This window comes from Tachyglossus aculeatus, chromosome 3, assembly GCF_015852505.1.
Source record: "Tachyglossus aculeatus isolate mTacAcu1 chromosome 3, mTacAcu1.pri, whole genome shotgun sequence".
NCBI lineage: Eukaryota > Metazoa > Chordata > Mammalia > Monotremata > Tachyglossidae > Tachyglossus > Tachyglossus aculeatus.
Genome location: NC_052068.1, coordinates 19,647,242 through 19,665,784, shown reverse-complemented (window position 1 = coordinate 19,665,784; position 18,543 = coordinate 19,647,242). Strand labels below are relative to the sequence as shown.

Below are 18,543 nucleotides of genomic sequence, written 5' to 3'. Positions count from 1 at the left end.
GCTTAGAGTGATTTCCCAGTTCCTTAGAATCAAATGCCAAGGGATGAGGAAGTAGAGTTTGTTGAGTCAGTCAATGGTGTCTGTTGAGTGCTTACTATGTGCAGAGCACTGTACTAAGGAATTAGGAGAGTACAGTACAGCAGGATTAGCAGATATGTTCTCTGCCCGTAATTTAGGGGTAGGGAGAGGCCATTGTCCATGAAAAGGCTATCTAAATGAGGGCACCCCATCCTGTATCGCATTGATTCTGGGGATAATAATAATGATGGCATTTATTAAGCGCTTACTATGTGCAAAGCACTGGGGAGGATACAAGGTGATCAGGTTGTCCCACATGGGGCTCACAGTCTTAATCCCTATTTTACAGATGAGGTAACTGAGGCCCGGAGAAGTTAAGTGACTTGCCCAAGGTCACGCAGCTGACGGTTGGCGGAGCCGGGATTTGAACCCCTGACCTCCGACTCCCAAGCCTGTGCTCTTTCCATTGAGCCACGCTGGGGGTCAATCAGAGGTGTTGATTGAGTTACCTATGTGCGCAGACCACTGTACTAAGCACTGAATGTTCTGGGGAAACTGGGTAACCGGGTTTATTCCAGAGCTGTTATCCTGGTGTAGAAGTGGGTCCAAGTGAGGATGGATGCAAAGATATCTAGACTGAATGAATGCTCTAATCAAAATGAATGCAATCGGTCTGCCTCCCCTATTGGATTGGAAGGTGCTTGAGGGCAGGGAGCACAATTCTTGATTCTGTTATACTTACTAAAGTACTTGATACAGTGCCTTTCAGTTGGCACTCAGTATATAGAAGTACAGTGCTCTGCACACAGTAAGTGCTCAGTAAATACGATTGAATGAATGAATAGAAGTCCCTCCCCGGGCCTTAATAATAATAACAACCACAATAATGGTGACATTTGTTAAGCGCTTACCATGTGCCACGCGCTGTGGGAGGATACAAGGTAATCAGGTTGTCCCACATGGGGCTCCTAGCCTTAATCCCCATTTTCCAGATGAGGGAACTGAGGCACAGAGATGTGAAGTGACTTGCCCAAAGTCACACAGCTGATAAGTGGAGGACCCGGGATTAGAACCCACTGCCTCTGACTCCCAAACCTGGGCTCTTTCCACTGAGCCACGCTGCTTAATCTGTAGCGGGGGCTTCTGATCTGACTTGGCTTTCCGGGGATCCTAGAAACAAGTTAATTTGGGGGCCACCCAGCCCTCTTGAGTTCACCTTGTGTTAAATCCACCCTCGAGCATCACCGGGCTCAGCCACTAATTCACGGGGCTGTTTTTGTCAAGGTGTTAAAAAGGTATCGGAGAGGAAACGTGCAAGAGCAACATCCAAACTGTGAATTGTGTGATGATTTTAGAGGCCCGGTGTGGTGGTCCTGGTTTCTGTTTTTTTTTTTTCCTAAATCACCAGTTTTTTGCGTGAGTTAAAAGTCCTCGATAGGTTAGAATCCCGAAAAATATTCAGCACTATAAACAAAACCACGTTTTGTGTTCAGTCTCACCAGAAGTTGATCTGGAACCTGAAATTGTACCTAGAGCTTTCTGCTGAGAAACCATTTGACTTCAGAGGCTTTAAAGTGCTCTTTTTGCATTGTGTTACCATGAGAAAAGGAAGGTGATTCACGTCTTACTGATTTTCAGCCATTGATGGGACACTAGATGCTAAGAGGAGCTGTCATTTGACCAGAAGCCAGTCTCTACCTAGATTCATTCCCGTCTGACCTTTCATCACCCAGGTCTTTGTCTCTGCTTTCCTTCCCATTATCTCACATTACCCACCATTCTAAAAAGACCTCTCGCCCAACCATTCCAGAGGGATATGCGGTTTAATCAATCAATCAATCAATCGTATTTATTGAGCTCTTACTGTGTGCAGAGCACTGTACTAAGCGCTTGGAAAGTACAAGTTGGCAACATGTAGAGACAGTCCCTACCCAACAGTGGGCTCACAGTCTCCCAGTCTGTATATATGTATATATGTTTGTACATATTTATTACTCTATTTTACTTGTTCATATCTATTCCATTTATTTTATTTTGTTAGTATGTTTGGTTTTGTTCTCTGTCTCCCCCTTTTAGACTGTGAGCCCACTGTTGGGTAGGGACTGTCTCTATATGTTGCCAACTTGGACTTCCCAAGCGCTTGGTACAGTGCTCTGCACGCAGTAAGTGCTCAATAAATATGATTGAATGAATGGAGTGCTTTAAAGAAGATGGTAAGGAATTTCTGTAAGTGCTCAGTAAATGCTATTGATTGATTGATTGATTGATTAAAAGGGGGAGACAGAGAACAAAACCAAACATACTAACAAAATAAAATAAATAGAATAGATATGCACAAGTAAAATAAATAAATAAATAGAGTAATAAACATGTACAAACATATATACATATATACAGGGTTAGCCTCACCCATCCATCAAAGGGGACACAGTGTAGCCCAATCCCATCTCCAGGTGTGGAGGTAAAAGAGTCTTGGGAAGCAGCATGACGCAGTGGATAGAGCACGGGCTTGGGAGTCAGGTGGTCATGGGTTCTAATCCCGGCTCCACCGCTTGTCTGCTGTATAGGCTTAGGCAAATCACCTCGCTTCTCTGGGCCTCAGTTACCTCATCTGTAAAATGGGGATTCATACTGCCACTCCTATGTGGGGCAGGGACTGTGTCCAACCCAATTTGTGGCATCCACTCCAGCACTTAGTACCGTGTTGGGCACGTAGTAACCGCATAACAAATACCATAATAATAATTATTATTATTAGTGGCATTTGGTCTCTGTGACTGGGCCACCCTAGTCGAAGGGGAACGCTCGGACTGCTTCACCAGTGCTGTTCCGTCGGGCGTAGCTGGAATTGGCTCGTTTGCGGCCCATGCCGTCGGGTGAGATGGCCCCTCTGACGGTGGTTGACGGTGAATAAAAACAAATCACCACTGCAGAAGGGCCTGCGGTTTTCGCTTCTGGAGGCTATGTGTCCTGGGCTGCCCATCACAGATATTTGCTTGCTTACCAGGCAGCGGAAGATTTGGTGAGATCAGTTGGTGGTATTTATTGAGGGCTTGCTGTGTGTACAGCACAGGATTAAGCGCCTGGGAGAGTACAGTGCAATAAAAGTTGGTAGGCACGTCCCTGCCCACAACAAACTCACGATCGAAAGGGTTGACCTCTTACCCACTCCCTAATAATAATAATCATGGCATTTAATAATATAAAATAACAACCGTATTTAAGTGTTTACTATGTACCAAGTGCTGTTCTAAGCACTGGGTTAGATAAAAGGTAATCAGGTTGTCCCATGTGGGGCTTCTATAGGAAGGCCCTACTGAGAGCTCACCTCCTCCAGGAGGCCTTCCCAGACTGAGCCCCTTCCTTCCTCTCCCCTTCCTCCCCCTCTCCATCCCCCCCATCTTACCTCCTTCCCTTCCCCTCAGCACTTGTATGTATGTATATATGTTTGTACATATTTATTACTCTATTTTACTTGTACATATCTATTCTATTTATTTTATTTTGTTAGTATGTTTGGTTTTGTCTCCCCCTTTTAGACTGTGAGCCCACTGCTGGGTAGGGACTGTCTCTATATGTTGCCAATTTGTACTTCCCAAGCGCTTAGTACAGTGCTCTGCACACAGTAAGCACTCAATAAATACGATTGATGATGATGATGATGATAGGAGCATTTGTTAAGTGCCTACTATGGGCCAGGCACTGTACTATATATTGTGTATATTCATTCAGTCGTATTTAGTGAGCACTTACTGTGTGCAGAGCACTGTACTAAGCGCTTGATATGTATTCTATTTACTTTATTGATGATTTGTATATATCTATAATTCTATTTATGTATATTGATGCTATTGAGAAGCAGCCCGGCTCAGTGGAAAGAGCCCGGGCTTGGGAGTCAGAGGTCATGGGTTCAAATTCTGGCTCCGCCGCTTGTCAGCTGTGTGACTCTGGGCCAGTCACTTAACTTCTCTGTGCCTCAGTTCCTTCATCCGTAAAATGGGGATTAAGACTGTGAGCCCCACGTGGGACAACCTGATCGCCTTGTGTCCTCCCCAGCACTTAGAACAGGGCTTTGCACATAGTAAATGCTTAGTAAATGTCATTATTATTATTATTATTATTATTATTATTAGTGCCTGTTTAATTGTTTTGATGTCTGTCTCCCCATTTCTAGACTGTGAGCCCATTGTTGGGTAGGGATTGTCTCTGTAGTTGAATTGTACTTTCCAGGTGCTTTGCACAGTGCTCTGCATGCAGTAAGCACTCAATCAATCAGTCGTATTTACTGAGCACTTACTGTGTGCAGAGCACTGTACTAAGCGCTTGGGAAGTCCAAGTTGGCAACATATAGAGACGGTCCCTACCCAACCGTGGGCTTACAGTCTAGAAGGGGGAGACAGAGAACAAAACCAAACATACTAACAAAATAAAATAAATAGAATAGATATGTACAAATAAACTCAATAAATACGATTGAATGAATGAATGTACTAAGCGCTGGGGTGGACACAAGCAAATCGGGTTGGACACAGTCCCTGTTCCACGTGGGGCTCACAGTCTCACTCCCCGTTTTACAGCTGAGGTAACTGAGTCACAGAGGAAGTGAAGTGACTTACCCAGGGTCACACAGCAGACAAGCGGCAGAGCCGGATTAGAACCCATAACCTTCCGACTCTCAGGTCCCGGGCTCAATAATAATGATGGCATTTGTTAAGCGCTTACTGTGTGCCAAGCACTGTTCTAAGCACTGTGTGCCGTGCTCCCTAAAGGCTCTCTGATCCTGCTTTTATATGACAGTGAAAATTCCGCTTCCTTTCCGTTGTTTCTCTTTGGTACCGGGAGCCCTCTGTTCTTCAGCCAACAGTGTGGTGGAAGTTGATTGGAACAATCAAACTGCCTCTCTTTTGCTGGCAATTAATTTTTATTGTCTTCCTCCCTTGAGGTTTACCCCTGAGAACACTGAAGCATGGTAGTGGGTGTTTGAAATTAGATTTGCTCATAAAATTTTTAATTATCACCTCTGATTGAAAGCTTCTTGGAAAACAAGAAGCATGCGAAGGCTATACATAAATTTTCTTTCCCCCCCCGACCGTCTCTTTCACGATATGAAAATAGAAGTTGCATGCACGCTTAGCCAAAGTTGATTACACGCATTTCCCATTTTCCCGTTGCCTCATCTCTTTCCCTTGAAGCCTGCAGTTGCCATCCATTTATAGTCATAGTTTTGGAGCATCTGTTTTATGGCAACTAAAATGTGAAAGCTAATGATGCTCATATAAAGGGCATTTTGTTAAAGAAAATAGAGTGCTTAAAGTAAAATTGTGAATCAGTGCCTCATGAACCATGATCATTTAAAGGAGCATTTTCTCTCCGGTGGATTTTCTGGTACAAATTTGGGAGAATTAATATGTGGCCTCGAGCAAGATGTTGAGAGATAAAATGAAGTTTCTGTCTGCTGATTGTCCTTTGTAATTTTCTACAAGACACCTTTTGTAGCACGATATGCTTTGCAGTAATTTTGGGGAATTTATTTATCTGTTAGAATATGTACCAACTCTATCACGTTGTACTCTCTCAAGCTTTTGGTTCAGTGTTCTGCACATGGTATGCACTCAGCAAATACCATTGATTGACATGAATTCAGATCCCTCAAGGTCAGTGGTTTTCAAGGTTTTCGATTTATGGATCACTTTGGTGGGATAAAAATTCCTGCGGACCACCGCAGTGGATTCCCTCTACAGCCCTTTCACTTCCAAGAGGGAAGGTTGATGGGGAGCAGTGTTGCCCCTCAGCTCCCAGAAGCTTCTTGGAGTATGCCATTTATAGAGCCGTCAAGTTTTTTCAATTTACGGATCACTTTGGTAGGATAAAAATTCCTTCGGCCCACTGCAGTGGATTCCCTCTACAGCCCTGGAGTCTTTCACCTCCAAGAGACAAGGTTGATGGCCCCCTTTTTCCTCTCCTCCTCCCCATCCCGCCCCCCAGCCTTACCTCCCTTCCCCTCCGGACAACACTTGTATATATTTGTACAGATTCATTCATTCAGTCGTATTTATTGAGCGCTTACTGTGTGCAGAGCACTGTACTAAGCGCTTGGGAAGTAAGAGTTGGCAACATATAGAGACGGTCCCTACCCAACAGCGGGCTCACAGTTTTAGAAAGGGGAGACAGACAACAAAACAGAACATATTAACAAACTAAAATAAATAGAATAAATATGTACAAGTTAGAGTAATAAATATGTACAAACATATATACATATATACAGGTGCTGTGGGGAGGGGAACTGTCACCCGTCGTCCAGGGATGGGTTCGTTCAGTGATTGGCGAGGCGAGAGAGAGAGAGAGAGAGGCCGGGGAAGGAAAGCCTAAGTTTTATATAAAATGTATTCCGCGAGGTGAATTGAATTTATGTAATTGTTTAGGCGCAATGGATTGAGCAATGGATTCATTACTCTATTTATTTTACTTGTACATATTTACTACTCTTTATTTTGTCAATGATGTGCATACAGCTATAATTCTGTTTATTTTGACGATTTTGACACCTGTTTACACGTTTTGTTTTGGTTTTTGACTCCCCCTTCTAGACTGCTAGCCCGTCGTAGCCCATTGTTGGGTTGGGTCCGTCTCTATATGTTGCCGACTTGTACTTCCCAAGCGCTTAATACAGTGCTCTGCACACAGTTAGCGCTCCATAAATACGATTGAATGAATGAATGATGGGAAGCAGTGTTGCCCCTCAGCTCCTAGAAGCCTCTTGGAGTTTGCCGTTTATAGAATCGGGAGTGTTGCCGCAAAAATAATCTTGGTGCCAAAGGAGCCCAAGAACAATGTCCCCTTCCTGAAGTGAAATCTCTAGGAGCAGAGACTAGGCGGTTGCGGGATCCCCAGGGTACTTCATGGGCTACACTTTGAGAGACACTATTGTCAATCATAGTGATGATGATCGCCTCTCCCCGTCTAGACTGTAAGCTCGTTGTGAGCAGGAAACATCACTGTTCATTGCTGCGCTGTCCTTTCCCAAGCGCTTAGTGCAGTGCTCTGAACACAGTAAGCGCTCGATAAATGCGATTGAATGAATGAATTGCGCCCAGAGCAACATTAAGATTCTCCAGAATATGCTTGACAACATCTAGCTACTTTTGTATTGTTGGAGCAATTTGCAAAGTTAAAAACAAGTAAGAAAGTAATTACTGTGTAATCTCATTATCAGCGGTATTAAAAGAGAAGGATAAAATGGATAATTACAATCCTCAGGTAATCCCGAAACCTCCTCCCCCACGGAGTTTTTCCTGGAGTTGATGGCTAGAACTAAATGGATCGATTTGAGTTTCATTTCTTTTCTCTGCCTCTGACCACTGCAAGGTGTTAATGAACTGTGAAATGGTCAGTGCCTGGTCAGAAGAGGTCGGAAAAAAAGCGCAGGGTGGGGACAGTCTGTGACCTGACAAATAGCAACCCCATAACAATTAAATTGGCTACCTCTACTTAATCAGATTGTAAATTGAAATATAAAAGATTAATTAGGATCAGCTGTTCTCTTTTTAGTTTCTGTTGCTGCCTTACTCCTTGTCGGAGCTAAATCTGGCCAGTTACCCATATGGTAGTATTTTAAGTTAGCTTCCCTCCTTCCTGTTCCCTCTTTAATCCCAACCCCTATTATGCTCTCCTCCCCCTGGAATCAGTGAAATGACATGGAATCAATAGTGCCTCCAGCAGTAAAACCCCAAACAACTAAATTAACAAACATGTGAAAACTTTCAAAGTTTAGAGTAGGTTAGCAGATGACTTCTAAAACAAATGCCGTTTCTTGTCATGCGTATTTGCTCTCATAATTTATTCTCATATAATCCTCCCTTCTCACCCACCCTCCTGATTTTTGAGGGGGAAACAAGATTTTATTTCGTTTCTTGGGGCACCATACAGGGAATGTAAATACGATTGAATGAATGAATGAGTGAATGTAAGGAGGGATAGTGGCACATGCCAGGGAAGGAGGAGGAGGAAGGTTCAGAACCGAGCTTAGTGGTTCTTGCTGGTTAAGAAGGAGTTTCTTCTTTGAAATAGGCATCCTGTCCATCACGAAGAGGAGAGGGGAAGATGGGTTACCTTAATTCATTGAGTACCTAAGATCGTTGTGGAAAGGGAATGTCATTGTTTATTGTTGTATTGTACTTTCCCGAGCACTTAGTACAGTGCTCTGCACACAGTAAACACTCATAAATACGATTAAACGAATGAGAATGAAGTAGAAAAGGCACAGCTTCAAGTGCAGGTTTTCCTTTCTTGTCCTTATCCCCTCCATTCCTCCTTTTTTACCCCATCTTACCTCCTTCCCTTCCCCACAGCACCTGTATATATGTATATATGTTTGTAAGTATTTATTACTTTATTTTACTTGTACATATCTATTCTATTTTATTTTGTTAATATATTTGGTTTTGTTCTCTGCCTCCCCCTTCTAGACTGTGAGCCCACTGTTGGGTAGGGACTGTCTCTATATGTTGCCAACTTGTACTTCCCAAGCGCTTAGTACAGTGCTCTGCACACAGTAAGCTCTCAATAAATACGATTGATTGATTGATTGATTTTCCTTCTCCCTTTTCCTCCTGCTCCCCTTAATGCTGCAGTTAATTCCCTGTGTAATAATAACCCTTTTCCTGTTGTGGGAAAAGTGGAGCGATCATGCAAGGAAATACGGTAACCTATGTGGCCAGCTGTAGATGATACACTCACTCCATGTAGTCATTATTTGTTTTATCATTTTAAAATGTGCTATGCTTATATGTGTGAAGGCTTAATTGCATTTCTGGCATTGGGCTCCTGGGAGAGGAAAAATGGGTTTTAATGAGGAAAAGCAGTTGGTGAAAACAATGAGAATCTGTTCCAACTTTGAAAAGTGGTTCTGAAATAATAGAAAAGGCAACCAAATGCTCTGGTAGAAAGACAGCACGAGCGAGTAAGGGAAGGAATAGGAACTGAAGCACGGGCAGGAGTTTGGAAAGCTTTTAGTTTAATGCTCTTATTTTTAGTCAGACCTTTTTACTGGACATTTTCAGAATGTAGCATCCGAACGAACCATAGCCCGTCCAGAAAGTACTTTGAACTGTGTATCTGAGGGGTTTTGACTGTGAATGAATACCGGTAACTATTAAAACTCTCAAAGACGACAAATGCAAGGGTGCTGTAACTGAAATTGTGTCTAAAGTAATCTCACAAGTTGTTTTCATTTGCAGGTGGCTGTGTGCTGCATCTGTTTTTTTGTTATTCTTCCGTTAAACCTCGTCGGTACAATTCTCGGTCGAAATCTGTCAGGCCAGCCCAACTTCCCTTGCCGTGTCAATGCTGTGCCTCGTCCTATCCCGGAGAAAAAATGGTAAAGAAAATATCATTTCCATATCCCCCTCTCAAAGTAAATTGATTTCCATTAGTGTACTTTTAAAGAATGGTGGAGGATTTCAACTCCCACCTGTTTTAAACTGAGTCTGTGCAGTCCAGTGTTGATAACGTGTTAAAGGGCAAATTAGGGGTAAATGTACTCATTCTTAGAATGATTGCCAACTTTTTAAAAATGATGTCTTTCTTGAGCAGTGAATGAATAATAGGAATTTGAAATTTTTAACTGAGAAGCAGCATGGCTTAGTGGAAAGAGCATGGGCTTGGGAGTAAGAGGTCGTCGGTCCTAAACCCGGCTTCACCACTTGTCAGCTGTGTGACTTGGGGCAAGCCACTTAACTTCTCTGGGCCTCAGTTCCCTCATCTGTAAAATGGGGATTAAGACGGGGAGCCCACTTGGGACAACCTGATAACCTTATATCTCCCCCAGTGCTTAGAATGGGGCTGGGCACATTGTAAGCACTTAACAAATACAATCATTATTTTTATTATTATTATATCTGATTACTGCTTATTGCCTTGTCTAAAATGAGTTGATTTTCTCAGATGAAGTCTTGTAGGTTGTACATTGATGCTTATTGATAGTGGGTTTTTTATGGTATTTAAACGCTTGCTATGCATCAAGCACTGTTGTAAGCTCTGAGTCTTCTAAAACCTGGGATGAATCTTGAAAGCAGGACTGTAGTCGCTTTCCATGGCTGAGAAGCAGCATGGCTCAGTGGAAAGAGTCAGAGTCAGAGGTCATGGGTTCAAATTCCGGCTCTGCCACTTGTCAGCTGTGTGACTTTGGGCAAGTCACTTCCCTTCTCTGGGCCTCAGTTACCTCATCTGTAAAATGGGGATTAAGTCTGTGAGCCCCACGTGGGACAACTTGATTACTGTGTATCTACCCCAGCGCTTAGAACAGTGCTTTGCACATAGTAAGCGCTTAATAAATGCCATCGTTATTATTATTATTATTTCCTTCTCCTGATAGCACATCATCAAAAAATCCTGTTTAAGTCACTCTTTGCCATGTACAGTTCAGACTTGAAACCTGGTGATATTCCTGTTTCTATGCCCTATGTGATCTATGGAGACTCACATGAGCAATGCAAATTCTTTTCGAAGAGTTTTCTGACAATAATAATAATGGTGGTATTTGCTAAGTGCTTACCATGTGCCAGGCTCTGTTCTAAACGCTGGGGTGGATACAAGCAAATCGGGTTGGACACAGCCCCCGTGCGACATGGGCCTCACGGTCTTAATCCCCATTTCACAGGTGAGGTCACTGTGGCACAGAGAAGTGAAGTGATTTACCCAGGGTCACCCAGCAACTTCTTGGTGGAGCTGGGATTAGAACCCAGGTCCTTCCGACTCCCGGGACCAATCAATCAATCAATCGTATTTATTGAGCGCTTACTATGTGCAGAGCACTGTACTAAGCGCTTGGGAAGTACAAATTGGCATCACATAGAGACAGTCCCTACCCAACAGTGGGCTCACAGTCTAAAAGGGGGACCATGCGCTAGCCATTAGCTTTGCACACAGTAAGCGCTTAACAAATACCATCATCATCATTAGGCCACACTGCTTCTCACAGAGGCCTGAATTGAACCCCGTTTAGGCGGAATTTGACTTGCTTGGATCCTTTCTTTGGGATCCGGAGAGGGATGTAGAGTTGCCTGCAGAGGACAAGGGAGGCGAAGGAAGGTCCTTAAAGCCCGGAGGGGCCTAACGTCAAGGCAGCAGCAAATCAAGCGTGATCCAGAGAGTGAAAGAGCGTCATTCTAAAGGGCCCAGAGCAGAGGGGCTGGACTTAGAGCTGGAGCCTTGAGGTCCCTCCATTTAGGAGAGGAGAAGGAGGAGAAAAGCACTGCCCCTGGGGACGGGGAAAACAGGGGAAGAAGAAGGTCTTTAGAAGGAGATGTGCTTTTAATAACTCTCTGAAGATGGGGAGAGTGATCATCTGTTGGATATGAAGGGGGGACGTGAACATATTTACTATTCATTTTGTCAATGATGTGCATTTAGCTTTCATTCTGTTTGTTCTGACGACTTGACACCTGTCCACATGTTTTGTTGTCTGTCTCCTCCTCCTAGACTGTTAATGATGTGCATTTAGCTGTAACTCTATTTGTTCTAATGACTTGATGCCGGTCCACATGTTTTGTTGTCTTGTCTCCCCCTTCTAGACTGTGAGCCTGTTGTTGGGTAGGGACCGTCTCTATATGTTGCCGACTTGTACTTCCCAAGCGCTTAGTACAGTGCTCTGCACACAGGAAGTGCTCAATAAATACGATTGAATGAATGAATGACTCACTTGAGGGGATGAGGTCTAGAGGCAGGTTAAAACTCCTCAAGTCTCCCGGACTTCCGGTGACAGGATCAGAAATGGCCTACAGGGTGGGAACCAGCCCATAAAGGAGCCTTCATTTTTCAGAAAATAGGAAGTTGTCAGAGTAGTATGCCCATAATGGAGAAATCCCACCTCCCCCACGTGTCTGCTGTGTGACCTTGGGCAAGTCACTTCACTTCTCTGTGCCTCAGTTCCCTCATCTGTAAAATGGGGATTAAGACGGTGGGCCCCACACGGGACAACCTCATCTCCTTGTGTTCCCCCCCAGCGCTTAGAACAGTGCTTTAGGCACATAGTAAGCGCTTAACAAATACCAACATTAATATTATTATTATCTAATTGAGCGGGGGGGGCACCTTTGCACATAATAATAATGATAGCATTTATTAAGAGCTTACTATGTGCAAAGCACTGTTCTAAGCGCTGAGGAGGTTACAAGGTGATCAGGTTGTCCCACGGCGGGCTCACAGGCTTAATCCCCATTTTAGAGATGAGGGAACTGAGGCGCAGAGAAGTTAAGTGACTTGCCCAAAGTCACACAGCTGGCGATTGGCAGAGCCAGGATTTGAACCCATGACCTCTGACTCCAAAGCCCGGGCTTTTTCCACTGAGCCACGCTTTCTGTCCCTAACATTCGTTCATTCAGTCGTATTTATTGAGCATTTACTGTGTGCAGAGCACTGTACTAAGCGCTTGGGAAGTACAAATCGGCAACATATAGAGATGGTCCATACCCAACTATTGTCCCATCTTCCTCTAATCCCACAAAAATTCCACCCCAAACAAGTGCAACAGAAGCATTTTTTTGCAGGTGGACACATTGGGGCCCAGAACAAACGTTAATCTTAATATTATTATTATTATTACCAATAATAATAATAGTACTAAGATTGCAATATTTGCCAAGCATTTACAGTGTGCTAAGCACCAATGTAATAATAATCATAATAATGATAGCATTTATTAAGTGCTTACTATGTGCCAAGCACTGTTCTAAGTGCCGGGGAGTCTACAAGGTGATCAGGTTGTCCCACGGGGGACTCACAGTCTTAATCCCCATTTTACAGATGGGGTCACTGAGGCCAATTAACTTGCCCAAAGTCACACAGCTGGTTAATCAGATCAGACACATGGGGCTCATAGTCTAAGTAGGAGGGGAAGTAGACTGTGAGCCCACTGTTGGGTAGGGACTGTCTCTATATGTTGCCAACTTCTACTTCCCAAGCGCTTAGTACAGTGCTCTGCACACAGTAAGCGCTCGATAAATACGATTGATGATGATGATGAAGAAGAGAACTAGAGGGGGAGAATAGGGATATGGAAGGGAGGAGGGACAAATCAATCAGTGGTATGCACTGAGCACTTACTGTGTGCAGAGCACTCTTCTCAGTGTTTGGGAGAGTTCAGTACTGTTAGGCCCTCCCTCTGCCCATCTGCCAAGCTAGCTCTCTTCCTCCCTTCAAGGCCCTGCTGAGAGCTCACCTCCTCCAGGAGGCCTTCCCAGACTGAGCCCCTTCCTTCCTCTCCCCCTCGTCCCCCTCTCCATCCCCCCATCTTACCTCCTTCCCTTCCCCACAGCGCCTGTATATATGTATATATGTTTGTACATATTTTTTTTACTCTATTTATTTATTTATTTATTTTATTTGTACATATCTATTCTATTTATTTTATTTTGTTAGTATGTTTGGTTTTGTTCTCTGTCTCCCCCTTTTAGACTGTGAGCCCACTGTTGGGTAGGGACTGTCTCTTTGTGTTGCCAGTTTGTACTTCCCAAGCGCTTAGTCCAGTGCTCTGCGCATAGTAAGCGCTCAATAAATACGATTGATGATGATGATGATGTTAGCAAATACACTCCCTGCCCTTAAGGAATTTGTAGTTTACTGTGTGCAGAGCACTGTGCTGGGGGCTTGGAAGAGTACAGTAGAGTTAGTAGACATGATCCCTGCCCTCAAAGACTTTACCGTCTGTGGTATGCAGAGCACTGACTAGGTGCCTAGGAGAGTGGGATATAATACAGTTGGTAGATATGATTCCCTGAATGGGGTGTAGAGGAAGGAGTGGGGAGAAGAAACCTAGAATAAAAATGATAATAATAATACTTGTTAAGCGCTATATGCCAAGCACTGTACCAGCACTGGGGTAAATGCAAGTGAGTTAGGTTGGACACAGTCCCTGACCCACACAGGGCTCACAGTCAGAGTAGGAGGAAAAAACAGGAGCACTGTTCCAAGCGCCGGGGGAGATGCAAGGTAATCAAGTTGTCTCAAGTGGGGCTCACAGCTTTAATGCCCATTTTAAAGGTGAGGTAACTGAGGCACAGTCTAGTCCCTTCTAGACTGTGAGCCCACTGTTGCGTAGGGACCGTCTTTATGTGTTGGCAACTTGTACTTCCCAAGGGCTTAGTACCGTGCTCTGCACACAGTAAGTGCTCAATCAATACGATTGAATAAATGAATGAAAGGTTAAGTGGCTTGCCCAATGTCACACCGCAGACAGGTGGCAGAGCTGGGATTAGAACCCACATCCTCTGACTCCCAATCCTGTGCTCTTTCCACTGAGGCGTGCTGCTTCCCCATTTTAGAGATGAGGTAACTGAGGTATCGGAAAGTTCAATTACTTGGCCAAAGCTCCACAGCAGACTTGTGGCAGAGCAAGGATTAGGAACTTGGGTCTTCTGACTCCCAAACCCATTCTCTTTCCACGAGGCCGTACTGCTTCTCTTTTTGATTTTGGTTTGGTTTAATCAATCAGTCAATCAATCATATTTATTGAGCGCTTACTATGTGCAGAGCACTGTACTAAGCGCTTGGGAAGTACAAATTGGCAACATATAGAGACAGTCCCAACCCAACATTGGGCTTACAGTCTAAAAGGGGGAGACAAAGGACAAAACCAAACATACTAACAAAATAAAATAAATAGAATAGGTATGTACAAGTAAAATAAATAAATAAATAGAGTAATAAATATGTACAACCATATATACATATATACAGGTGCTGTGGGGAAGGGAAGGAGGTAAGATGGGGGGATGGAGAGGGGGACAAGGGGCAGAGGAAGGAAGGGGCTCAGTCTGGGAAGGCCTCCTGGAGGAGGTGAGCTCTCAGCAGGGCCTTGAAGGGAGGAAGAGAGCTAGCTTGGCGGATGGGCAGAGGGAGGGCATTCCAGGCCCGAGGGATGACGTGGGCCGGGGGTCGATGGCGGGACAGGCGAGAACGAGGTACGGTGAGGAGATTAGCAGCGGAGGAGTATTTACACTGTGCTAAGTGCTGGGGTACATAATCAAGTTGACACAGTTCGTGTCCCATGTGGGGCTCACAGTCTTAATCCCCATTTTACAGGTGAGGTAACTGAGGGCCAGAGCAGTTAAGTGATTTGCCCAAGGTTGCACAGCAGACAGGTGGCAGAGCCGGCACTAGAACCCAGGTCCTTCCTACTCCCAGGCCCGGGCTCTTTCGGCGGTCCTCCGTGCTCCAACCATGCTTCCCTCAAGTGCTGCTTCAGGAGACTGAAGGTCGTATTGAGGCCGATGATCTAAATGCTTGCCGACGTCCCCTTGGGTCCTCATTTTTATAGGGCCCAATCGAAGGCCCCTACAGCTTATTTTAGAATCCCTCCCTTGTGCTTCAGTAGTCTATCAAACAGTCAGTCAATCAATCTAGTATTTGTTTTTCTTATGTCCACCTAACTGTTTCAGTTTGGAGATTAATGGCCTAAAGTGGGAAGACACTATAGTGGCTCTTTTCTCTGTGGTGCCAATTTACGGTACTTGTAAAGATATTTTTCAAGGAGCTATTATTCATTAGAGATTCCCAATCCCTGGCCCCAGGAGACATTTCAGCAGATAACTATTACAGTTTAATTATTAAATTCCCAATTCACTGCTAATATACTGCAGTAAAGTCCATCAGAAAAACAGATCCTTTTGGTTTACCAACCAGTGACCCCAGGATTTTAAAATCCATTTACTGGGTTTTGTAGTTTTGCCATCATCAATCAATCAATCGTATTTATTGAGCGCTTACTGTGTGCAGAGCACTGTACTAAGCGCTTGGGAAGTCCAAGTTGGCAACATATAGAGACAGTCCCTAACCCAACAGTGGGCTCACAGTCTAGAAGGGCGAGACAGAGAACAAAACATATTAACAAAATAAAATAAATAGAATAGATATGTACAAGTAAAATAAATAAATAAATAGAGTACTAAATATGTACAAACATATATACATATATACAGAATAAGTCATTTAACTTCTCCATGTCCTAGTTCGCTCATCTGCAAAGTGGGATTCCATGCCTGTTCTCCCTTCTACTTAGATTATGAGCCCCATATGGGAGCTGATTATCCTGCATCTACCCCCAGCACTTAGTATAGTGCTTGGCAATCAATCAATCAATCAATCAATCGTATTTATTGAGCACTTACTCTGTGCAGAGCACTGTACTAAGCGCTTGGGAAGTCCAAGTTGGCAACATATAGAGACAGTCCCTACCCAACAGTGGGCTCACAGTCTAAAAGGGCGAGACAGAGAACAAAACCAAACATATGAACAAAATAAAATAAATAGAATAGATATGTACAAGTAAAATAAATAAATAAATAGAGTAATAAATATGTACAAACATATATACATATATACAGAATAAGTCATTTAACTTCTCCATGTCCCAGTTCGCTCATCTGCAAAGTGGGATTCCATGCCTGTTCTCCCTTCTGCTTTGACTATGAGCCCCATATGGGAGCTGATTATCCTGCATCTACCCCCAGCGCTTAGTATAGTGCTTGGCACATAGCGCTTAACAAATACTACGATTATTAGTGTAGGAGGATTTGCAAAAAATAAACCTCCCCTTTATGTAATAACAATTCCATCTCTTTACTTTATAGTAGTAGGATGGTAGCCCCAAACTCAGAAGCTGGCAAAGGTAAACCACTTCCATTTTTTTACCAAGAAAACTCTATGGATACCCTACCAGAACGATTGCAGATGGAGGTGGGGCGTTCTGGGAGAGAGAAAACTTGGCGGCATAAAACAAGACAAGCCCCAACCCAAATTCACATGAAAGAATCCAAAGTGATTAGTAGAGTGCTTGGTGCTTAGGCACACAGTAAGCGCTTAACAGGAACCATAATAATAAAGATATTCATGCAAATTGAATGTCTTAAATGTTTTTAGGATCATAAACCCAAATTCAGTAGTCTTCATTTTACAAGGAGGTTTCAAAAGACTCTTTTCCGTTCAGCAACTCTTCTGTTGCTGCAGATTTTAGAGTTGGCCGTGTTTTCTAACTCTTTTGTATTGTAGTCTCCCAAGTGCTTAGTACGGTGCTCTGCACATGTAAGCGCTCAGTAAATACCATTGATTGATTGAAATTTCTCACTGAGAGATCTGTATTATAGAGCATATGTAAAAAAATATTATTTATTCATTCATTCAGTTGTATTTATTGAGTGCTTACTGTGTGCAGAGCACTGTACTAAGTGCTTGGGCAGTACAAGTCGGCAACATATAGAGACAGTCCCTACCCAACAACGGGCTCACAGTCTAGAAGGGGAAGACAGACAACAAAGCAAGTAGACAGATGTCAATACTATCAGAATAAATAGAATTATAGCTATATACACATGATTAATAAAATAAATACAGTAAATATGTACAAATAAAATAGAGTAATAAATACTGTAGGGAGGGGGAGGAGGGCGATGAGGAGGAGAGAAGGAGGAGGGGAGGAAACATGGTGGGGGCTCAGTCTGGGAAGGCCTCCTGAAGGAGGTGAGCTCTCATGAAGGGAGGAAGAGAGCTAGTTTGACGGATCAATCGATCGTATTTATTGAGCGCTTACTGTGTGCAGAGCACTGTACTAAGTGCTTGGGAAGTACAAGTTGGCAGCATATAGAGACAGTCCCTACCCAACAGTGGGCTCACAGTCTAGAAGGGGGAGACAGAGAACAAAACAAAACATATTAACAAAATAAAATAAATAGAATAGATATGTACAAGTAAAATAAATAAATAGAGTAATAAATATGTACAAACATATATACATATATACAGGTGCTGTGGGGAAGGGAAGGAGGTAAGGCTGGGGGGATGGAGAGCAGGAAGAGGGGGAAAGAAAGGAGGGGGCTCAGTGTGGGAAGGCCTCCTGGAGGAGGTGAGCTCTCAGTAGGGCCTTGAAGGGAGGAAGAGAGCTAGCTTGGCGGATGGGCAGAGGGAGGGCATTCCAGGCCAGAAGGAGGACGTGGGCCGGGGGTCGACGGCGGAGCTGGTGAGAACGAGGCCCAGTGAGGAGGTGAGCAGTGGCAGAGGAGCGGAGGGTGCGGGCTGGGCTGGAGAAGGAGAGAAGGGAGGTCAGGTAGGAGGGGGAGAGGTGATGAAGAGCCTTGAAGCTGAGAATGAGGAGCTTTTGCTTGATTTTGTCCAAAAACAAAGTCAGATATTTTTTGTGAAAGAGAAAAGGTGTGTTTGATGAAAATTTCAACATCCTGAAATCCTACCAAATAGAGTGAGCTAGATTTTGAATCATAAATTCAGTTTTATTTTGAGAAAAATCTAATAAAACTCTACTTTTACTCAACAAGCTTTTTATTCCTAACAAAACACTGTTACCTCCATGTGGTATATAAGAAATCACATTCTCTTTTAGTTCTCAAGTTACGTCATCAATTTACAGTTGACATTTGGGTGTAGCATTTGTAGAGTGTTTTAAGAATTCATGCTCTTGAAATCAAATCTTCTGGATCAGTAGTCTCTGCCATGATTTCCCTTAGGGCTCTTTCCAGG

The 18,543-nt window shown here is 43.7% G+C and overlaps 1 protein-coding gene across 2 annotated transcripts in view; it reads left to right on the top strand.

The window, feature by feature from the left end:
• The window catches only part of TM9SF3 (transmembrane 9 superfamily member 3), a 126,061-nt gene that overhangs the window by 83,601 nt on the left and 23,917 nt on the right, over positions 1-18,543 (top strand). For both annotated transcript variants that reach the window (XM_038743692.1, XM_038743690.1), the window contains one exon: positions 9,258-9,397. In XM_038743692.1, the coding sequence (XP_038599620.1) occupies positions 9,258-9,397 (140 nt within the window). The remainder of the gene's footprint in view (positions 1-9,257; positions 9,398-18,543) is intronic.